Here is a 25,026-nt window from a genome sequence, read left to right as displayed (position 1 = left end):
CTTTATCCCGTCTGTTGCTGGAATCTCCTTTGTTAGTGATCGGCCGTCCCCCATTCTTACTCTTACCCAAGTTTTACTGTATAGTAATTGAATCAGTTTCAATAGTTCATTTGGAATGTTTTTTTCAAAAAGCTTTTTCCACAATAAGTTCCTTTGCACACAATCAAAAGCAGATTTAAAATCTACAAAGCATAGATACAGGGGCTGTTTTAGTCTGAGTGACTTTTCAATTATTAGTGATAGTGCCATGATGTTTGTCATTGTTCCAAGCCCCTTAATAAAAACCAGTTTGATTGAATGGCAAGATCTTATTTTCTGATGCCCATTCATTTAATTTAATCAGTAAAATTCCAGCAAACAGTTTAGCATCCGTGTCTTGTAGGGTGATGAGTCTATAGTTCTCCGCAAGGGCCCAATTTCCTTTCTTGAATATGGGGGAGATTAAAGATCCTCGCCAGGATTCCAGGATGTTACCTGTCTCTATAACTTCTTTAAATACCGTTTCCAGGTAGATCGACCAAAAGTCAGGGTTTTCCTTAAAAAGGGCAAACGGTATCCCACTGGGGCCGGGTGCCCCATCTTTCTGCTTCCTTATTAGTTTTACTAGTTGTTCTTTTGAGATTACAATTTGTTCTTGCATTTCGTCAGTGTCTTTTTTTGAGCTCTGCTGTATGTTTGTAATAATTTTTATAGCTCCATTACCGTTTAAATGCTTTCCAAGATAGGTAACCCATTCTTGCTCAGTTAGAGTTGATGAAACTTCCAATTTGTTCGGCCGTACTAATTTATTTATAATTTTCCCAAATTCTCTTGCATTTGCTTGTTTGCTTGCATGAAATAATTTAGACCACATTTCCTGTTTAGCTTGGTATTTCTCATTCCATATTAGCTTTTTCAGGTGTTGATTTAATGCTTTTAGATTGTTCAACATTTCGTCATTAATAGCTGTGGTACTAATTTGTCTCCTTATTCTGTTCCGAGCTCTTTTTAACTTGGTTATTGTGTATGGAAGATTCATATAGGAGTCCTCTCCTTCTTTCCTTTTTGCCATTCTTTTGTTGGGGTTAACCCAGGTTTGTGGTTTTACTAGTTTCTTGGTGAATTCCTCCCACTGCTCAACTGCTGTTTCCGTCGTATTTTCAGTAAAGCAGCTCTTTATAATATTCTCAACTTTTTCATTCATACTATTCTTATTCAGATTGGTCCAAATTAGTTTTTTATAATTTATTGTTCCAATGTACCCCGGCACAGTATGATATGGTTGATAAATATTGTTTCTAATGTTGGTAGTTATTAACTGCTGGCAGTGGTCACTATCTCTAACTTTAACTACCCTACAGGAATTTATGTTTTGAAATATATTCAGTGAGACCATTGTATAATCAATCCTAGTACTCGCATTGTGTGCAACATACGTGAATGCCGGGGGTGTATCCTCTTTAAAATCGGCCATTAAGGACTCGTAATCCCAACGCTTCTATATCCTTAATGAATGTTGTACCAATTTGATTTCGTGCCTGTTTTACCATGACGCCTGGTGATCCTGGTGTGGAATTGACCATTGAAGGTCTTGTGATTGTGCTACATCATCCCTTAGGGACGGGGTTAGTAAATTAAGGTTAAAATCCCCGGTCATCACATAGTCCATTAATGGGTTTTCTAGCATTTGTTCCAATAGGATGGTGTTAAGGGTTGCACATGTAGATGTTCTACTTGTTTTTGTTGGATGGATATATACGTTGATCATAATTAAAGACCTATTTTTTTGGTCTGCATTTTTATATTTCAGTCTAACTACAAGAATGTTATTACTATGCGATACTAGTTGTTCATGCTCAGCTTGTATGTCACAGGAGATGAAAGTTGCTAACCTTCCACTTGGGCGTCCATATCTATGAATTTTACTTACATTTTCATAGTATCCTACATAGCCCTCCAAAATAAAAGGATGTTCTTCCCAGGTTTCCTGAAGAAATAAAATGTGACATGGTAAAGGGATAGACTTTATTTGTGCATTGGAAAGCTTTGTCCCTACTCCATTTATATTCCATGAACACAATCTCAACCCTGTTACTTTTGATTGTGGGGTTGGAGTGTAGTTCTTTCATTGTTCTTTATTGCTATGCAGAGCCTGTGCAATCCATTTTTCATTTATTCCTGGAGGTGTTTCCATTGTGGTAGGTGGTGAAACCACTCTCAATGTGCTAATGGATCTCCCCCGGGCATTCCTTAACACTGTTCCTTTACACTTTCGGCGCCTGCTTTGTGATATATATTCCCCAGGCCTTAAATGTTGAAAACTCCTTTAATATTTGCTCTGCTATTGATGCTGATTTTAGTGTTACCAGAGTCAATTCTTGGGGATTATTTTTATCGGCAATGAATTCAATAGAAGTAATATCGTCGTTCCTAATGTTGTTTAATGGTGTAATTGATTTGAATAACCTGAAGATGTTCCCTCTATTCAATATGTCGTATCTACCTCTGGATTCATATTCAGGCTTAAATATGAGCTGTGTTTTTTCAACTGGCAGTTTGTTTTCTTTATACGAGGTTTCTGTTATGTGATTTGTTTTATATCTAATTTGTTTTTCTCCTTCCCGTTTTTCAATTGTCAATTGATCCCAGTACGGAGATTTGATTTTAGGCTCTACTGTTCTTTCTATACACTCTCTTGCTACATCATTTTTATTGACTTTCAAACTTGTTTCTGCGTTCACATTATGATGCTGATATAGTTGCTCGCTCGGTTTTATTGTTATTATTAAAGGCATACTGTCAATTATTCCATTGTTTTGATCGTATTTTAAGTTATCCTCCTGAATTACATCTTCTTCCCTTATTATCTGACTTGTGATCCGTGGTGGATTAATTGTAGCCGTTGGTTTTTTTCAATCACTTCATGCTGTTTTTTAACCTCTTTATTCAATGCTTGTTCACGTAATGGTTCTTGTACAAATATTGGGAATACTTTTTTTTGCTCGTTTTTAATTGTTGAAAGAATTTTCTTTTCAATTGATTTTTCACGTTGTATTCTATTATTTTTTTGTTGTATCATCAGTTTTTGTTGATTCATCAAACTTTTAGATTGTAGACTTATGATTTTTCCTTGCTTTACGTATTTTTTTCCTTTGTCGTTTTGACATAATATAATTGGTTGTATCCTGCTCTTTACAAACTTGATCGACCTTTGTTATTATACTGGTTGCGTCCTCATGTGTTTCATCCCTTAGTTGGGTTTCTATTGACAAGTCTCTTTCATCCTGTACATTTTCTTTTTCCTGGGACTTCCTTGATATTTCCAATTCTTTTTTATCCATTGTTAACGTGATGTTCTTTTCCTCCTTTTTTGTTGTTACCGTCTCCTCCCATTTATTTTTCTTTATGTTCCCTTCCTGGCCAATTTCTTTTTTTAGAGCTCTTTTTGTGTCTTCTATTATAGTCAGACCCTCCAGGATATCGCGATTTGCAAAAAAATCGCGAAATCGGCCGAACGCCGCAAATCCCGCGATATTTGCCCAAACGCCCGCGAAATTTGCAGTTTTGCCAGCCATTCCAGGATTTCGAGCCCTCTCCACCTCCCGCCTTTATATTGTGAGGGCGCAGAGCCCTCCACAGTCCAGTGCCTGGTGTCTAGGCCTTACCTCCAGGTGTGATATACACGCGCTCGAGCTCCGATTCGTACATCAGCGTGCCCTTGTACTTCAGGTTGGGGTCGGGTGCCGTGTCTTTTGGGAGCGGTTGGTACCGTGCCGACGCCTGCTGAACAAAGGCGCGCAGCATTTTGGACTTCGGAAACACCAATGAACGCTTCTGTTCGTCTACAGTGGTCCAAGGTTCATTGCATGCCCCCAGTCTCCTCGGGCAGCAGTCACAGGTGTGCCTCCTCTACTGTTGCGCAGTAAATTAAAGCGCTGCCCCTCGTATTGCGTGACTTTGAAGTTTGCTAGTGGTGATCTGGCTGCTGTCCCCACTCCCGAAGCAATGTGTGCTCTGAGGCCTCTTGGTGTCTCCTGCCCCAGTGCAGACGTAATCTGCCAGGGCTCTCCCTGCCCCGCCTCTTCCCTTCCTCATTTTACATGGAAAACTTCTACTGAAGTATTTGGAGACACGCGATGCCCGCCTGTCATCTGGGCCCTTCAGAAGTCATGCCGGGCTCTGCTTTTCGTATCGCGCCACTGACAGCCACTTCAGCAGCAGGTGCGCCGCCACCGAGGTATGAGGTTATTGTACACTAATTAAGATCGCCACTTAGTGCTCTGCCCTGCTTGCTAGGACATTCGGTTCCCTTGCTACTCTGCTGTTTTCCAGTACCGTTTGGAGCTAAGGGGCCCCAGTATGAATGGAGCCGAACACTTGTTTGTGTTTCATAATCACACAGATTCGGCTGTTTAATAACCCTTTTTGTTTGAAGAGACAATCTTCCAAATTGTAAAATGTGTTAAATTAAAACTGGCAGGGCGAATCCTGACCAATGGAAACCTCGCTAGTGAGTGGATATTTTTCTAGACAACACAACAGGTGGTGTTTGTATTATCTTGGATAAGACTTGTGTGTTTGCACGTGTTCTCTTTTTTGTCCTGTTAACATACTTGGAATAAAGAACTCCTCTGACGTTATGGACATTGTTCAGACACTCCAGGATATCGCCTAATTTATTGAGTTTGCATGTACTGTGGGGGGCCATTAACTGCACTTTTGTCGCACTATTTATTTCATCACTGGGTGATTTGCACAGGCTTCACCACATTATATGTTACATGTTGTCTATGTTTTATGGTCATACGTTGTGTTGTGTGGAGTTTATTATTTTTCCCCCTCCCTTATGCTCCGCCCTGAGTGTGGCTACACCAGGGCGTATTGTAAGCAGGCCCTATGATAAAGCATGTCACATACTTCAGTATGTGAGTGAGGGCAGTTTTTTCCAATTTATGGATTTGCCTTAGTTTGTCTTGTGGCTTTTGTTGTGTACTCTACATCCCTCTTTGTGTGTGCACATGTACTGTGGGGGCCTGCTGTTGTAAATTAACTCAAACAGTAAGATATCTGTGTTTGTTGTCGAAAAACCCTAAAATAAAATGCCGCTAAATGCCGCTAAATTCCAAGATTTGTGCCGCTAAATTTCCTGATTTGTGCCGCTAAATTTACTAGTTCATGCCGCTATATCCTGGGGGGTCTGTATAGTATGCAAAACATCAGGTATTGCTACAAGCTTATCCATAAGAGGGGTGCAAATACATTCAATGTCCGTATTTTGCTGATCATTTTGGACTCTGATTATCAGATTATTGAGCTGTGCGAGTGTTATCTATCCCTGTAACCGCATTTGCCATCATTGTGAGTAGGTCAATCTGAATGTCTATCTTATTCGACTGATATTTTAACGCCTCTAGAGTTAGCGTCGACGTTTGATAGAATATGTCCCAATTTACTCCAACATCTGGGATTTTTGGTTCTTTTAAATCACTTTCAGTTGGCATTCCGTTTATTTGTCCTGTCAAGAAAGCACAATCTGATGTAGGGAAGGTGTTTGCTTGTGAGAGCACATCCTCAATTGTTTTGTTGTCATGCCATACTTTAGGCGTTAGTTTTTTTTCTTTTTTCTCATACCCATTTATGTGAATTATTGTACTAGCTGATTTGATCATGTTTTTAATCGACTGATGTCTGAGGTTTTTTCATAATTTCCACATTTACTTCTATGGGAATTGGTACTCGGTTTATTTCCATCATACTGTTTTTAGTAGGAACGCCTTGTACATCCTGTATGTCCTGTAATTCTAAATCATCTAGTTCGATTGGTTAATCATTTGTTTTATCAGGGTAGATAGTTAAATTTGAGATATCCTGATCTATAATTTGGAATTCGTGGTCCTCCCCTTGTATATTACCATCTCCGTTTTGTGGAGTACTTTGGATCGCTTGTTTATTGTATTTTTCCATACACGTCGGCTTTATTGGAGTTTGAAGTTTGTCTTTTTCCCTATCCGTATGCATGGTGACGAGAGCGCCCGCTGGATCTTTCATAAACTCAAACTTATCCGGAATTTTTCCTGATTTTGCAAACATTCTGGCTATTGGGGAAATTAGAGTTTGATTTGCTCCTGCAGTATTTGCTTTCACCTTTGGCTGTTGAGTTCTCTTAATACGTCTGACAGTTGTTCCTGTAGTTCTCACGTTGCCAGAGCGCATTATTCCTTGTGTCTTTCCTATAACCCCGTACACCCACTGGTGCTCACCCTCCCAAGCCCGTCTGCCCTATGAGTGATGGACAGCTGCCGTCGGGGAGGGGGCAATGACAAGTGCGGGGAGGAAAGCTAAGCACTGTAGGGGTATAACCCGGATCCTCAGCGAGACAATGGGGACAATGGTGTCCGACCTCGCTCAACCAGACCGGCACACTTCACCCCCCTGATCTCCAATTGTTCAAGCTATCCAAAACTGTCTAAGTTCTCACAGGTCTTTCCCGAGTATTTTCCAAAGCCTTTCACCCTCCTGCGGCACCACAGTTCACAATACTCAGTACACAGTACACAATATACAGGTCACCGTCACCCCCAATTGTACTTACGGTGACCCCTGAGTTGTGTCTGCTGCGAGGGAGCACCAGGCGGAAGGTAGTAAGCTCACAGGCTCACCGGCTCACTCGCTGGCTCACTCGCTCCAACGTCACAATTGCAGTGATTTGCTGTTGTTTTACTGTTTTTTTTCTTTCCTTTTTTCCGTTTTTCCCAGTAGGACTCCGCAAGTAAGAGGAATACTTCGCTCCTAACACTCCTTAACATGCCCCTATTAGGAGTTATTAAGTAGTTTCCTGTTTCCTATGTTCATTCCCCTTGGTGGTGTCCTTTCCGTCCGTCGTCTTTTTGGTCCTTTTTTGGGGTGTGATCACCCAGAGCAGGGTATCAAGGCCGCTCCCGTGCCCAGCCCGACTTTTCGGACAACCAGCAGCCTGCAGCCTGCACTGCCGTCTCCCGCCTGCCGTCCGCGCTCACCAGCTCTGCTTGCTCTGCTTACTGCTTACTCTGGGAGCCGTGCAACCGCGGAGCTGCAGAGCCACACCCGCCAGATGGGTGGGGTGCGGGGCGGTGGAAATGCAGCAACTTACGGTAGTTCACGACGTGCAGGTGCAAGGCGGGCAAGGCGGCAAACAGCGAAAATCGCCCGTTTAGTCTCGGCGATTACAAACAGCCAGCCTTTCGACCTCCTGACCAGCCGACTCGGAGCAGAATGGCGTCCTGGCTTCCCGATGCTCACAAGCTCCCTCTAGCGTACGCAGCTTACTGGGATGGTCATCTTAAATTGTTCAGCGACGGCGGGAGGGTGCACACGCTGAGATGTTAAACAAGTGCATTCATGATTTCTGCCCTCTATTTCAGTGCAAGTAGTGACAGGGCAATCATTTAAAAGTAGCAATCTGTACTTGGTCCATGCTCCACTGAAGGGGTAAATGAAGAAATCCGAAAGCACTGAACAATCAGGAGCCAGCAAATAAGAGCAGCAATGAAGCCAATGAATGATGAGCAATGGGCGGGTTCCAAGCCCTTTTAGTAACCAAAATGTCTTGCGAATGACAGCACATACGCTGTCTCAGGCAATACCGGTAAACAGCTACAATGACCAAGCGGGAGTAGTTAGTTACACGATCTCACTGGTGTAAACTATATATATTTATGGTTTTGATTTCCACTGTAATCAGGATTTTTCGAAGCCGCAGAGCTCCTAGTCTTCTTCGAGAGTCAGAAGGATTATGCCACTGAAAGCAGAAGTGGCCCCGTTGAGAGAACAGACTGTAATGTTACCTGGAAGAAGGAAGGGGACCACAGAACTGGAGTGCGGACACTGTCGACCTGTGTCGTTGTGCAGTGCATGAGTGAAGAACCATGTCTGGCTGTGGTTGATTTCATAAAAGCAACCGCCTCATCTTCCTGAGTGTGGCAGTAGACTCCTTCCCAGACCATATGCCTAAAGGGTGCCCATATTTGCAGCTCCTACATATTATCTGACTCAGAGCAAAATTTCCTATTTCTTTTCTTCTCCAGTCACAGCTCAGCAAATGAACAAAGCTACCTGTTTCAACATCCCCACCCTCAAGTCCAGTATAGGGCACATTTCAGATTTTTTACCCCATCACTTTGATGTTCCTTGATCACACTATCTATTTGAAATACTGTCTCATATGCGATCTGGCGAGACAAGCATTTACACGGGTTTCACCTGCAGGCCTTATTATGCCTGTGAGAACTCCAACAGTTCCCAGCGCAATACACTGGAAGGAATTGTTGATAAGCCACTCCGCTTCCGGATACACCTTCATCACTTTAAACGCCCTGACGAAGTTCTCCTAGTGGGAACGAAATGCGATGGCTGAGCATTTTTTGCAACTGAACTTTAGAAAAAAACAATTTGAAATAAAGGCTTTTTTTGATACTACATTAATTGTATTGGACTTCATTGCCTGGCGCACCCCCACTTGTAGTAATCTGTCTGGATCTGGAACACAGAGGCATCATGCAACGGCTGGCGCTGGGCAGCATTGCACAGGCCCAAGAATTGTGGGAACTAGCGTGAGATGCAGAGCTAGAAGTCTGCTATTGAGATTGTGGATGTACTCATATGCCATTTCCTTCACTTCTTTTTTCCATCTTGTTTCTACAGAACATTTAGAAATGTCATTTCTTTCCATACCCATGTCAAAAAACCTGAATTGAAGGACACTCTCACATTGGCTTTATGGCCTTGGTAACCACATCGAAAACAATCAAAGTGCCATCTTTCTTGCCTTGGTATGCCCCCACTTTTTTCCTGAACTGCTGATGTACTTTGAGTGTGCCCTGGGTCCCTGCCAATCAGGTACCCAGGGCCTGTGTTCCTTCCCTAAAAAGAAAAGCTATGCTGAAACAAAAATACCCAATTGGCATCTCTGGCTACCGGTCAGCCCCTAGTAAATGGTACCCTAGGTACCCAGGGCATGGTAACCAGATAAGACCCGTGAGGGCTGCAGCACTTATAGTGCCACCCTCAGGGGCTCTGCGCCCTGGCACCCATACACTGCCTTTGCAGGCTGAGTGCCTAAGTACAGAACTAAAACCAGAGTCGACATGGCACACATCCCTGTGTGCCATGCCCACCGAACCCACTGCCCTGGCATACTTCAGTCACCCCTCTAGCTGGGTGCCCTATGCCAGAGGTGAGGGCACAGGTGCATGAGCCCTGTGCCCCTACAGTGCCCAGGGCCATTCCTGGGCACTGTAAGTGCAGTGTTGCCATTTAAGAGTATATGGTGCTGGGAGGTTGTCATTTACGAACTCCACAGCACCATAATGGCTACACTGAAGACTGACAAGTTTGGTACCCAACTTCTCAGCACATTGAAACCCGCACTGATGCCAGTGTTGGATTTAATGTAAAATGCACGAGAGGGCATCTTAGAGATGCCCTCCAAAACCCGAACCTACAATCCACGTCTGGGCAGAGTGGCTGCAGAGGCTGCCACTTAGCAGACATGTTGCTGGACCCCTGGGTGGAGAGCCCCTGCTCTCCTGGGCCTGCAACAATGCACATCCTGGGCGAGGTGCTATGTCTCCTCCCCCAGGATGGACAGGGGGAAGCTTCAAAGGCATACCGCCTCTGAGAGCTTCTCCAGACCATTTGCTATACCCACCCGTTCTACCCCCACTCTGGCGGGAAGACTGGCGGGAAAAACTACGTCAGGAAGAAGGGTGTGCCAACCTTTGCCAACTCCACCCCTCAAGTGGAGGAGGCGAGGTGAAGTACGACCCCAGGCTCAGCTATCTTGCAGATGGGGAGCCCTGCCCAAACCGAGCTAGGCCCCTGCCCCCCTCCCACAGGAGAGGAGCAGGCTAGGGGTGTCCTCACCCCAGGACAGGGACCCATTGTTCCCTGCCCTTGCCCTACCTATAACGCCCCTAAATTTAGTATTTAGGGGCTCCCTGAACCTTCCTTCCTCAGATCCCGATACCAACAAGAAGAAAGAAGATCAAGAAGACGACCCGCCGCGCAGCTGCTAACAGGACAACAACAACTGACCGGCCTGTTAATCCTGGAGCCTGCTCCTGCCTAACCCCGGCGACCTCCCAGCAACCTTGGGACACTCAGAGGACCTGCCTGCCTTGACCCTCTCGAAGATTGGGACTCCCTACAGCAGAGGCTCTGCTGCAACAACCCACCTGGTGCTCACCAGGAAGCTCCGGATCAGCCCACTCTGCACCAGCCGAGCCCAGGCTGGGCCGGGCCAACCCGTACCAACACCACGAGGACGTCCCCCCGGCGACTGGGACCCGAAGTCCAGTGCCCAAAGACCCTCCTTGACGAACCAGCCGACGCCTGCAGACTCAGAACCAGGGGCCCCCCCAACCGCGACCAACCGAGGGTACGTTTTCCGACACCCAAAGACACCCCTGCACCTGGCGCCCTCCAGCCCCCTGTGCCTCCCTTTGGGGTACCTACTTGTGCTCCAAGATCCCAACTTACCTCTCGAAGTGCTGGTCGCCCCTGGAGAGTCTCCGTCCCAGAGCCTGCAGCCTTTGTTCCCTTTTCAAGATCCTCATTGGATAACATTGAGCGCCCGAGGGATCAAAAGCACCCTGCACCCAGCCGCCCGAGTGCCTCTGGCTGTGACCTCTATGCCCTAATCTACTTCCCCCCTTGCCCCGAGAAAGTGGCCAGGAGCCCAGCTCCCACAGCCGCGTAGCCTGCTAGCCAGCAGCCACCAACCGAAGTCACCCTGCCTCTCATCGACTAACATTGGGCCTAACTACCTCTGCACCCGGCCGCCCCTGTGCCGCTGAGGGTGTACTAACTGGACCTACCGGACCCTGGGGGACCCCCGAGTCTGAGCCAGAACCTTACCTTCACCAACCAAGTACTCACCTGGAGGCCAGTAATTTACTTACCTGCCATTGGATAACATTGACCCATTTTGACTCGAAAATTTTTTAAGTGTGAAGTTTTGAAAACCTAAAATATTCCTATAAAATCAGCCAAAGTCTGAATCCGAAAGTACTCACCTGTGACCAGGGGAGAAGCCAGTACTGTACCTTTCAGCCCAGTACTGAACCGCAAAAGTAATCCCTAGCGGGTTTACTAGTATCCTGTATTTTCTCCATAGGAACCCATTGTCTGCTTTTCTATGAAATTTCTTCTAAGTGTCTACTTTTGAAAACTGCAAATATTCGTTAAAAATTGTACGAAATACTGAAACCCAATTACCTACCTGTTTTGAGTTAAGCCCCCAGTGCTGGCCCTAGGAGACTAGTGGTGGGTTACAAAAGTAACGCGATCGTACTTTACCTGCAACCTGAATTTCCTCCCATTGAATATCATTTTCAGATTTACCTTGAAAAGTTTCAAAGTGTGAACTTTTAAAACAGCTTTATATTCATGAAAATTCTGCACGGTAACTAAAACGATTTTGCTAATCTGGTTTCAGCTTAAACCCCAGTACTGAATCTTCGATCTAGCCCTGGGACTACCAAAGTAATCCGTAAAGTAATCAACTGTACTTATCTATGAAAACCCACTGAGTTCAATGCTAGAGTGTGGTTCAGAACTGTGTTGCTTACTGCTTATACTGTAACTATTGTGTGCACAACCTTTACTGCTTCTTTGCAAAGTGATTACATGAGAATACTCATCTCGAGAAAAGTATATTTTTAAAACTGTTGGTTCTAAAAATAAAACAACTATATCTTTGGATATACAAACAATTGGCCTGGAGTTCAGTCCTTGAGTGTGTGAAACTTTTTGCTGACTGAGTGTGTACAACAAATGCTTTACACTGTCCTCTGGTACTGCCTTACTGCTCGACCAAGCTACCACTTTGGAGAGTAAGGTCAGTTCTGACGTTAACCTCTGTTATACCTCTGGGGTTGGTGGAGTCTATACATGCTGTACTTCCTTCTAGTCCAATATATATAGAGCCACTTTCTCACAATCACCACTTAGTTCTTCCCTAATTGTATGTCTTTTTACACTTTAACAAAACAGATCTCAAATGTTCGCATTGTTTGAAGTTCCAGACTTGCACGTGGACTCCAATTTGTTTTGGACAGATTTTTCTCTACCTTGTGCCCTCAATCCAAAATGATACCACTTAAGTACTGTCACAAGGTAAATAATGTATGGCTAATTTATGAATGCATACTTTATATTCAATAAAAATTCTCATTCCTCCTAGCTCAGGTCAGGCACATTTTCTAGCACATCCAACCCTTCAGGCCTAAACAATGTAATAATTAAAAATATCTTCCCTCTGCACTCAATTTGTCCCACATCTTGTGTATAATTTGCAAATGCTTTTTCCCACTTGCCCCATCATATTGTTGGTTCACCACGGGCTGACTCAAAAAAAATATCTGTGGCCGTGCCACATTTTACATTGTTCCTTTTTCTTACTATACAATTTTAGATAGCATCTGATTTATTATCTTTAATCAGAAAATTCTTACTTGCTTGTGATTTATTTTCATTTGACTATCTGTATCTATAGCAATATTCAAGGCACTCTGTATTGTCTACAGAGCTTCCCACAGAAAAGGGCCGCTATACTTCAAGTTCACTTCAAGCAATACTAACCAAACAGAACACTGCTTTCCAAGCTTGCACCACTTACCTTCATACCACCTTACTGTAAGAAACCTGTAGGTGACACTGCTTTCTCAGTAAGAGCCGCTAAACTCTGCAACTCACTAGCAGGAGCAGTAGAAGCAACCACGAGCAGATATACTTCTGAAGACAGTTAAAACCTGGATATTTTCCGAGATAACCAACTGCTCCTCCTGCATCCAGGCCTCAGAGCCCAGAAAACAGTGGTACCCTCAAGTGCAGCACTCTGCTCACATCCCACAAATTGAAAACTCAATGAGCAAACTGCTTTGGTTAAGCAGGTAAGCCAAGATGGGCTGACCCATGACATAATATATAGTTCTCTGCTTGCATATATAAGTTATTACCCACAATAATACTAAAATCTTAACATGCAGTGGTCAGCAATAAATTACAACGTATACCTCTTAAACTCACATAAGACAAATCTGCTAGGGGGTGGTCAATCACCTGCATTGTACAGCCAAAAAACAGACATCACCAAATGACCAGACATGGAATAATGGAAGAGATCTGAGCGACATTGCTTGAGGATTTGGAGGACTTTAAACTAGTCCATCACTTCAGGTCACAAATATTCGTGCAAACTGACCACTTCTTTACATCTCAAAAATACACTGATATGGGATGATAATAAAAATGCCCATCCCAACAGATCCCTCCACTTCTCTCTCCCTCAAGCCATGCCAGCTCTGGACCACAGCTATACACCAATTCTAAGACTAGAAAACCCAGGTCAATAACCAGCTAATCAGACTATATCATATGAAGTACCATAAAGGGACATGCAGAGCTGTTGAAAGCTATCAGCATGCTGTAAACTATAAAATTGTGTATCTGTCTCTCACACTTCATTATCCGACACTGCTACTCTTTGCATCCCATAACACGATAAGTGCATCCCAGTGGCCATCACGCCTGACATGAAAACACTTTCCAAATAGGATCAAAACAAAGACAACATCCTTCCAACCCCACACAGTGCATCAGCGCTTCTGTGCTCCACATAGGTGTTGTAAATGTAAATGTCATGGTACTTATAGAGCGCACTGTCACCAGACGGTCACCTTGCGGTGTCGCCTATTCGGCTTCCTGGCGCTGATACTCATACCGCTGTGCAACCCCTCCTGGCTTTCCCTGTGAAGTGTCCACTCCTGGGCACCCCCAGGGTGAAGCCAGGCATCCTAGCGTTGTTGGGGCCGGTGTGGAGGCTAAGCAAGCTATTGCCCATAGTTGCAGCGTGGGGCCCGTGATTAGAATAGGCACCGAGGCGAGAATTAACAGGTCCAAGGAAATTGAGCCAGAGACCCCGCCGAGGCGGGAATCAAACCCTGGTCCCGGGCCAGACCTCTGCATCAGGGTCTGCCACTCTAACCATTGACATAGACTACTTCATTAAGCCCTTCGTCCCTGAAACTATCTGTTACATCAGAGACAGTATGGCTATGATAACCCTCATTGAAGAGTATCCCTTTGATCCCACATCCAGCACTATGTGTACGCTAGATGTGGAATCACTGTATACTAATATTCCACAATTTGAATCCCTACGGGTGATTGAGAAGGTCCTTGAATCAAGAGCACGCCCACATAATGTACCATCACCATTTATCCTTGAATTACTGGAAGTCTGTCTCACCAGGAACTTCTTCCTGTTTGAGGGACAATTCTATGGCCAAGTAAAAGGTACATCCATGGGAGCTATTTTTGCTCCCAACCTGGCCATTCTGTACATGGACCATCTGGAAACAAGTACCATTTTGCACGCGTCTAACCCTTTCCACGGAGGAATTTCTCTGTGGAAAAGATATATAGACGATATCTTCCTGTTATGGAATGATTCCCCTGAGAACCTCCTAGCATTCCAGCATTGGCTTGATAACAATAGTGGAGGCCTCCACTTTACCATAACCACCAGTAAAGACTCAATCCCATTCCTTGACTTACAAATAAAACATAATGAAGGCCGTTTAACTACCACACTACATCGCAAACCCACAGAGCGGAATAACTTGCTCGAATATACCAGCCATCATCCCAGGGCCTTACGCGATTCCCTACCCTTCTCCCAGTTTCTTCGGATTAGGCGTAACTGCTACTTTAGGGAAGACTACTTCTCTGAAGCAAAAACTCTTAGCAAAAAATTAAGAAGCCGAGGTTACCCACGAAAACTGGTCCGTAAATCCCTCAAAAGAGCTTGGTATTGCCCCAGAGAAACCCTCCTTGAGCCTAAAAGAAAAAATGAACAAGAAAAATTGATATGTGTCACTACGTTCTCGCCAGTGTCCAATGCCATAAGAAAAAGTGTTCTAAAACATTGGCCGGTTATTAATGCTGGACAACTTACGCTAGACAAGCCTATGTTTGCCTTTAAACGTGCTAAAAATATTAAAGATCACCTAGTCAGGGCAGCGCTCCCACTACCTACATTGAAAACAACGATAAATGATGTGTGGGGGCTCCCACCTGTCACTGGTCACAATAAGTGTGGTGGATGTATGTACTGTGACACAACTATTGAAGGTAAAAGGTTTACATATGAAAGTATTGATTTTGAGCGTAAATCCTTCTCCAATTGTAATTCGGCAAATTTAGTCTATGCAATCTTTTGCCCATGTGGTCTAATCTATATTGGACAAACCAGCCAAAAGATCAAACTGCGCATTGGCCAACATCGAAGCAGGATTAAATGCAAGACAGCAAATGCACCCCTGGTGGAACATTATTCTGCAAATGGACACACTGAGAATGACCTACAATGGACAGTGATCACGGTTATCAAACCCCCCCCTAGGGGAGCAGACATGGCCCAATTACTAAACAAAGTGGAACTACACTGGATTCTGCGGACCAATAGCCTTCGGAACGGGCTAAATCGGATTGAGGACTGGACATCCCTGTTGTAAATTAATCTCCTATGTCATATAGATTGAGATACATATATGTGATTGTCTGACCCTTGTTTCTAACCAAATAGGATTAAGGACGTGAAGTCCTTGTTGCAGTTTGAAATGTACAGATATTACTTTTGTGTCCGTTTTTAATTCTGATGCATGCTCACGCAAATATCACCACTATAAGATGGCCGCCGAAATCACCCCCTTCACAAACGACACACGCCAGTTAGTCCCTCATCACTTTCATCCCCACTGCAGGTTTACCATTACAAGATGGCCGCCAAAATCATCCTCCTTACCGAGGACACGCCACCCAGTCCCTCAACACTGTTTACCTCCTTGCAGGTTTACCTAAAAAGCCCGGGGAATCGAGCTCACGGCTCACTGGACCCCATCCCCGCAGCAGTGCCGCCGCACCTCCCGAGTAAGTAGCACAGCCGACTTTAGCAACTATTTCGCCCTCACGACAAGGAGGCCTTTTACTGAGATATCTCTCCCCCCTTTTTTTGTCTATGTTAGGAAGCCATTGTGCTCCCTTGCCTTTGGTGCCATTGAGTCCCGGCTTGCAATATCTGCCCAACACCGACTGGTGCAGAAATCCATTTGGCTGACGAGGTAAACTACCCGTACTATTTAATTCAGAGGCCAAGCAATTGCTCCCATGTAGTAACGCCCGGTTATTAATTACAGACTATGGGTCTCCCGAATTCGGCGTTTGATTCCCAAGCGGCCAACGTCATTGTATGACAAAGTATGTACACTGCCGCTTTTTCAATCACTGGCACGCTACGACTGCGCTCACGCGCACAATTGCCTCACTCACCCAAACTGCCTTGCATGAAAAACTGGATCACATAGCAGCAATCGACTAATGTTATGACTAAGTCTTCACGAAACGTCCATGAAATAGTCGATTTCACTATTTCTCCACACGCAACTTCGCCGTTTTTAGATTCACTGCGCCGGTAAGAGCCACTTTACCAACAAACTGCCTTGCATGAGTAGCAGCAATCAACTTATGTTATGACTAAGTGCTCACAGTCCTTGAATCCATAAGACTCCCGTGAAATGGTCGATCTCACAATTGTTTCACACGTAATATCGCCGGTTTTTTAGACTCACTGCGCCGTTAAGAGTCACTGCGTCTAAATTAATTGTTTTTAATTCACGCACTATTGGACTTCACTAAGGAACAGTTCACTCATGTGTAAATAATAGGATCATTAGAACATGCCTTAAACTTATCTTAATTCTTGTTTTGTTTTTCTTTCTTTTCTCCCAATTGTAAATATGGATGTAAAAGTAAATGTAAATTTAAGGCATTATTTATTGCTTTTTCCCAAGACAACAATAATGTTACCCTTTGTCCTGATGATGATGCCCTCATTTGTATAGGCATCGAAACGTCGTCGACCCTAAAAAAAAACATATGCGACTTACCTATGTACAAATTTGCAATGGAGTGGTTTCATTATATTCTGTGCCTGCCTTACTGATGTACAAGTATGCAAACTTATTTTCTTGCCTTGTTCACATTTTCCTTCGTTTTGTTTTTGTCTTGTATGTTAAGGGTCACGGCTGTGCCCTCTTGACATTTTTTGAAAATGTTCTATCTATGCACTTATTTACAAATAAACCCTGTCCAAATGGGCAGAAGACATATTACTTATTAAGTATATGATTATTCGTTTTCTGTGTATATTAATTTCATATAGGGACCAGTGTTCTTTATAATATGTAAATGCCCAAGGTCCCTATAAATATACCTTCAGGGTTCCCTTGTTCTGTTAAAACACACTCTAACCATTGAGCCACACTCCTCGACTCCACTCAGCCCTATATAAATTCTGCCATACAACAAAGAATCAGTGGATGGTCACAAGTCTCAACAGCCATGAGAATAAAGGGACAGGAACAACAAGAACACCATCACCATGTGAAACCCTTAAGGTTCATAGCCACAGTCTGTAAGATAGAACCACGCAAAGAAAGATTAAGTATGATTACAGTACAGAAAATCGAGACCAACACATAACATTTTGGTAGAAGGTTTGGAGACCAGACCACTGTCTGCTTAATGACTTCCCAGTGAAACCCAGCTCATACCACGAAGTTGCAAATTGTGATGGCTGAGTTAGTCCATAAGGAAGTGAGGTTGCACAAATAATTATTAGCCAGCAATATTTCAATTAAGTCTTTCCATACCCTAACTGTACTGGGCACAGACCGAGTTGACATAGCTACAGAATGTTTCTTATCCACTGATAGCAAAAGATCCAACGAAACATGTTACTATATCTAGCACTCCAAACTATCCCAATCAGTAACATTGCCCATCTTTGGATTAAGCCAAAGATAAAAACAGTGTGGGCTGATGGAATTGTGGTAAATATTCAAATCAGGCAGACGAAATTTCCCATTCTTTCTCTTTCTGCACACACAGACCTTTATGTTACATTGCTTTTTACCTTGTTTGTGACATTACAGAGAAGGGCAAACCATATCCAAATCAGTTGTGAGAATGGCAAAGGGTGCATTCAGCCGAAGCTTATAGGCAATGCCCCATTATATGTACAAAACACGGAGACATGAAATGGCGAATCCTATACATATTTACATACACTGCAAGTTTAGATAACACTGCAATGGATATGTGTAACTTACAGATTTACATAAACAAAGCTTGTATCAGCACTTACTTGGGAGCCATGGCATAAAATGTCATTGCAAAGATTCCACAATTATAGCAGTGCAGCCATGGCAAACCAGGGTAAATGCTATCAAGTTAAGTACATCAAATATCTCTACATAGGTGGAAATGGGCAAGCACAATGCTTAACCTACTTACGAAAAATGTGGGTTATTCGCAAGCTTGTCTGCATGAAACGCATCCATTCCAAGTCCCATCTCCACCACAAACCGGGCAAGTTTCTCGACAGAATTCTTGGTGTTTTCATCAACTGCAGGTAACAAAAAATAACGACAAATTTAGAATTTGCCTCAACTTCTCATAGAGAAGGAAACTACAGCTTGGGTTTTTTGCCTATGTACTGAATCTTCATAGATAAATTTAACAGCAGAGAATTTTCCACAGTCCTTGGTTGGCACTGAAGAACACCACAAGGGAATTAGGTAATGGACCCTAATACAGTTATTCTTTTGAATATCAAAGCGGATGTACTTCACACCACCAACCGCAGTGTGCCCTTTACCCTGAAAAAGGAGACAGCTGGCATGGACGTTACCCTGCTAGGATGTGAAAGTTTAAAGGTCTCCTCGAAAGTGGGAGGATATTGGTCTTGGAGCCAATGTGAAAGAACTGAAAACAATGGTGATAAAACTACAAAATCTAGAAGACAGAGTGGAAAAGAGTGAGGGATGCTAAGGAGATGCAACATTCTGGAGTGTGGCTACACAAGAGGCTGAGTGCAAGAAGGGACTCCATTTTCTTTAGAGTAAAAAGAGTGCTTAGTGGGCCATCAACTAAACCTCATCTGGGCCCCACGGTGCGCCTGTAGTAAAAACAGCAGAGGTCCTGGAGACAAAGGTGCAAGCTAGAGCGCTTCTGTGAATAAGGACTTGAAATCAAACCTGGAACAAGTTTGGGAATGGCAACAGCAGTGGGGTGCATGGATCCACACCACTTGAGTTTGTTTGGAGGAAAGCCTATGGGAGTTTGAGAGACCATTAAGAAACCATTCTTTGTATGCAGTGCACAGAAGATGTGTGGTTCAATGACAGCACCATTAAGAGCATTATGCACACACTTAGAATCGATCATATGTTTGGAAAACACTTTCAGGGCCGTACCTATGGACCGGAAGAACTGTTCAATAACAAGCTTTGGAACATAGAACCTTCTTTCTCCCATTTCAAACATTCATTTGTTTCTAAAGTCAGGCCCAGTTACTAATACTGTATAGTTTGCTTTTCCATAAGAGCCATGAGAGGATCGGTCCTCCCTTCCTTTAAGAGTGTCCCACCCCTAACAAGAAGGTCATTTTGGTGCAGGTCTCTGTCCAGCTTGTTAGGTAACTCATCAGCGGGCTTTGTTGGCTACGGAAACTAAGCTGCCACTATATTATATATGTGTACATAGCCATATTTAGGTTACATATATTCTACAGCTGTACCCAAGCTGCTCTGACATCTATAAAATGAAAACTCCAGAGAGGGGCAGAAATTTCCTATGCAGGTTCCCTTTTGCTCCATTTGCCAATCAGTATCTCAGACTGTGCCTTGGTGCGTTCTGAAAGCACGTTGTATCACAAGTCGTCTCTATAGTGGTTGCCCAGATTTCCCCCAAAACGCTGAAGACTAATTGTGAATAGGCTAGGGTTGGAGAACAAAAACGGAGACGGCATGAGGTCAGGTAGGTGAGCAGGCCTCCTTAACCAACGAGAACTATCTCGAAAAAACCAACAGCCGCATCTCATGGGGACTTTTTCCCGTGAAATTTGGAAAACTATTCCTTCATTCTACTGGCACTAAATTAATTGTTACAGGCCACTACACTTTCCTATCATTCACTGCACTCTCTTTGGTCCTGAAGAAGCTTTGGGATCTTCTCCTGAGACCAAACATGCCCATTAAGGGTATGTTGTATGTTTAGCTACCGAGGGCCATTATCTCCCTCAAGCAGCACAACCTACTGTTTTTTTACCGATGGCAGAGGGGCCCCTTTCTCAATAAATCTACTAGTTACCCCTCTAGTCATCTTTTAACTTCACGTTAGGACACCACTGCCACTCACACCCTCAGGCGCAATTACGGCTTGATCTTAAAAAGATCTCCGATAAAGTGACCCTTCAGGAGACCCAAAGGGCATTGCAGCGCCGGCCCGACGAGGAGAACTACCCAATGATGAAGCATGACATCCTTTGGGGTGTGTGAGAGCAACAAGATCAGGACATACTGTTCCTAGCCATTACAGTATTAGAACGACCGCAGTTTTCATTCTCTAATTCTCTTCCATAGGAACAGTGACTCTTGTGGGATTTAGGTCTAGGGTTGGACAATGCAACTGTTATGTTAAGTACATTTGTAAAGCGCACTATCACCCGCGAGGACAATTGTTATTCCCTAGTATTTACTCATGGTTGGAGCTTTTCGGAAGATGTGCATCAGTAAGAAGGTTTGAAGTAAGAGTAAAGAAAGGTGACTCACCAGTTTCACTAGGTTCTTGTTCATTCAACTTGTCCTTCATTCTGGGAAAATGGCTGTCATCTTTTGTCTGCGGTGTGGCTGCCACTTCTGTGTTCAATTTCTCCTCAGCCTTTATTATTTCAGCTGAACCATGACTCTTCTCGGAAGAATGACTGGCATGCTCATCGCTGTGGCTAACACGAAGGTCTCTGGTCTCTGAGCGACTGCTAAAGGCTGCACTCTTGCTCCTTGTTGAGCAGAAAGTTTGGCGATGGTCTGAATACCCAGATGAAGAACTGTCTTTTTTGTAATCCCCATCTTTTAATCGCGAGTAGCTGTCAGCGGCATATCCCTTAGTCTTGATGGTGCTGACAGAATGCCCATGGGCTGTATACTTGTCAGAAGAGGTATCTTTTTGGATGTCCGAGCTTGTTGACACTGAACAGCTTTTGAAAGGCAGCTTGTTACTGTTGGCAGGGATGACAGATTTCCGAGAGTCTGGGTGCCCAGGCAAGGTAACGTTTTTTATGGAATCCAAGTTCAATTGAACAGATTGGCTTTTGGGGGCTTCTTTACCTCTCTCGATGGGGCTGCCTGAAGTAGGGTCTCCTCCTTTAGTACCTGAGCCCTTGATGGATGAAAAGTTATCTAAGGCATGTTGTTTGTTATCTGAAGAACTTGTTTTGGGGGCTTCTTTACCTCTCTCAATGGGGCTGCCTGAAGTAGTGTCTCCTCCTTTAGTACCTGAGCCCTTGATGGATGAAAAGTTATCTAAGGCATGTTGTTTGTTATCTGAAGAACTTGTTTTGTCACTCTGGGGTTGTGGGTCAGCTTGACCTGTTGGTAAGATGCAAACATTGAATTAAAAACACTTATTAAAAGGGCAGCTAGACCTAAAGAGTAAGAAGTCCCTTACAAGGAGTGACAGACTTCATGAATTTAATAAAGATCTATGCCCTGCAGAAGTTAGCATAAAAAAACAAATTATCACTAAGGGGTTAAGTGTAAAGGTCGACAACATCTGACAGCCCAGACAACAGATACAATGGCTTTCTTTTACAATGGCGGAAGTGGATATAGAATTTTTAAAAAGTGGGCTGACCCGTACCCTGATATTTTTGTACATCCCTGAAATTAATTTACTTATATCGTCATCAATGATGGTTCCCAAACAATAAGCATCTTGGTAACTTATTGTTCAGATGTATACGTCTTCTACTCACCAAATGACCACACCGAACAGGCATATATTTACATCAGTCACTGTTATCCAGTCCAACGGAGTGGAGGTTGCCAAGCCACAAAATCAAAAAAAATGGCATCAAGCTCTAACTTTTTAAAGTTTGGAAGAACCACAGACAGGAAATATACTGAAATCAGGGCCACTGGAATTATGAGATTGTGAGGGAGTGGTATGTTTCACATAAATATATATTTGCCGCATTTGCCACATAAATCATCATCTGCTGCATAATTGCAGATTTTACCTAAAAATGCAGTAACACCTGTTGTTGCACAGTGGCTAGCCCTATGCAAAGGTTAACAGGTCACCTTTCTTTTGGTCATTGCTATATTTGGGAGTTAAATTGGAACGAATTATGTGCAACTAATTCAGAGACAGTGTTAACTGTAAAAATGACTAAATAATTAAGTAATACTATTGCAAATTGTGCCGCATTATGCACATAATGTGACATTTTGTGCTGCATAACTTACTCAACACTGCCGGATAATTTGGCCATCGTCTGCTGCAGAATTCATGCTGGAAGACTTTGGCTCTTAATAGGTTAGGTGACAGTTGTCGGATAAGCAAACGCAAATAAAAAAAAAACTATCTACACTAATTTCAGGATTTCACATTAAAAATATCAAGTAACCACATGTTTAAGATGCAAAAGTCTGTAAAAATACCATCTAATAGATTCCATAGTTAAATTTAAGCAAAACATTTCATATGCTCCTAAATATGTTCTAATTTTCTGAGGAAAGAACTATTGAAAGTTTTAGAATTATTTTTAGTGGGAACGCTTGCCTTCTCTCAAAATGTGTCTTGGGTGATTACGGCCTTAGATATTGTCTTTAATATTATTATAGCCAGACGGGTTGGCTGCCTCAAGTTCAGCAACTACCACTGTCCTAAACATGCTTAACCTTTAGTTTGCCAGTGCAATACACTAACCAGCTTTGCTCAGGGGGCCCAAACTGAGCGAGAGGGGGATAGTACTCTGTAGGTCTGGTACATCAGTAGGTGCAATTGGGGGACCGCTGTACTTTCCAACCAGGTCGAGCATCAAGTCCTTGAAAATATCAAACGGGATAAAGTCCATTTTTCACCTAAAGAAAAAATATAAATATAGAGTAAATTTAACAAATAGGTTATGCCCCTGATATGTATACTGAACTGAATTATTAATCTTCTCTTTACAAACTGCTAACTTAAACATTTTTTTAAACAAAAGAAGGAAAATACCTTTTATAAAGGCGTCAGGGCCGTCAGTGCAATACTGACTCCAAGAAATGATATTCAGCAAATCATGCCTAGCAACCTCAGTAGAAGGAAAAGTGTGCTGCCTCTGGCCAAAATTAGAAAGCTGAGTTTCTGCAACAGCCAAGAGGTTAGATAGGGGTGGGTCCGACTGTGACTCCTGCCCAGGTAAGAAGTGAGAGTTGGCACAACACCTATAAACGTACACCATATATCCAACTAGAAAAGTAGGAGAGAAAGCATGTCACACATCAAATGCAATACTGATGCATTATTCCGATAGGCATCACCGTGCTCACAATGGCACTCCTCTTCCAGCAACAACTGTTTGAGGAAAATCTGAGACAAAAAAAGACCAGACGCAATTGGCAAAATAAAATAGTTTAACTCAATATGCGGCCAGGAGATCAACAGTCACCTCAGTGGGAGTTGAAAGCTGATCCTGAAGCATTGCTCGCAGGCAGCGATTTTTATACAGAAAAAACACAAGATAAGTAAAACTTCATGCGATTTATTGACCTTTACCAGTATCTGTGATGATAAACAAAAAGCCACAATGTGGGTCTAGGTTCTCAGAATCAAAGTATACAAAGTGCATGTTTATGTGACCGCACAACACGTGGTTATATTGTGCTAAATCCTAAGTGGGCCTAGCTATCTGACCTTTACTACGTGTGGTTTTTGCAATATCATGCACATGTTTGTTAGCCTATGTTCTAGGGCAGGATGTGCACCTGTTGTCGCATCTTGTGTACGTGTTCAAGCAGGGGCGTGCTCGGAGGGAAAGCGGCCCCTTATGTGATTGGTGCATCTCGGCTCGTACCCTAGCAGGTATGGGTTGTGGTTACCAACTTCATGCAATGGCCGGTCTGAAATAACCTCGAGATGTTTTGCCAAGTTTCCTACAACTGAGGTGTGATGTGACTTGTCAGTTCCAGCTTTATCCATGGTCTATTAGCACGTACTCGTTTCCAAGTACAGGCCTGTTGCTGATTTCTGGTTAGTGATGGCATCCAACCTAGGCAAGGTCTGTATGGGGGTCTGGGGTCTTAGACCTTCGGAGGTTCCTACAAGGTGCATTGCATTCTGCACTCCAGCACAACAAAGACTCAACACAACAGATATGACCATGCCCTTCACACTCATCCTGTACATCCCAAATATTCCATATGACTAGGTATCGACAACCACACACTTCCCAGAACTGCACTTGGATGTGCCAATCCCTGCACATGCGACTGCTACACGTAACTCTGCACCAGCAGTTCCACTATATCAACAATGGCATCCAACAGATCCGCGAGCACACACACAATAAACACAGTTCAGATACTCCATACATGTTAATGAGCTCCAACAGTACCATCCACAACAGTAAACAATCATAACCCCCAAAGAACACAAAGTCAGGTCTGCAATGGAAACCTCGAGGCCTGGGAGTGATGGTACCCGAACCCTACAGCGCTGAGAGGCCGTGCCAATGGTTAACAGTGTTACACAAATTCTTGGCAACATAACATAACTTACTGCAACATTATAGGTGCTTCCTTTTACGCAGCATTCAGTATCCAGCTAGATCACTTGATCATTTCCATATTGGGGAGAAATATTGCAGGAGACAGTGCCTTAAGAAAACACTTCTTTAATCAAAATATATTAATTTTAATCCTATAGCTCCTAAAGAACTGAAAGCAAATCATAAGAGCGGTTAGCACTCTGCAGAAGTAGGAATCGAGTGAGTTGATGCTATCCAGGGAGGAGAAATGTTTAAAAGGCATTAGCTTGTTAAAGGCTACATGCCATTTTTTTTTTTACAAATAGGGATGCTCCCATAAAGTGCCTGGAAAAAGAATTGGTCTGAACGCACTGTAC

At 43.4% G+C, this 25,026-nt stretch overlaps 1 protein-coding gene across 3 annotated transcripts in view; it reads right to left on the bottom strand.

The window, feature by feature from the left end:
* The window catches only part of LOC144799486 (uncharacterized), a 74,937-nt gene that overhangs the window by 47,815 nt on the left and 2,096 nt on the right, over positions 1-25,026 (bottom strand). For 2 of the 3 annotated variants that reach the window (XM_078670826.1, XM_078670827.1), the window contains exons 2-4: positions 22,849-23,003; positions 20,691-21,506; positions 18,373-18,484 (exon numbers count right to left, since the gene is read on the bottom strand). In XM_078670826.1, coding sequence (XP_078526952.1) covers positions 18,373-18,484; positions 20,691-21,506; positions 22,849-22,996 — 1,076 coding nt within the window. In that variant the 5' untranslated portion in view covers positions 22,997-23,003. Of the gene's footprint in view, positions 1-18,372; positions 18,485-20,690; positions 21,507-22,848; positions 23,004-23,139; positions 23,374-25,026 lie in introns of those variants that run through there. The other variant, XM_078670828.1, reaches the window with a different exon arrangement.

This window comes from Lissotriton helveticus, chromosome 12 (genome assembly GCF_964261635.1).
Source record: "Lissotriton helveticus chromosome 12, aLisHel1.1, whole genome shotgun sequence".
Classification (NCBI taxonomy): Eukaryota; Metazoa; Chordata; class Amphibia; order Caudata; family Salamandridae; genus Lissotriton; species Lissotriton helveticus.
This window is presented reverse-complemented; position numbering and strand designations above follow the sequence as displayed.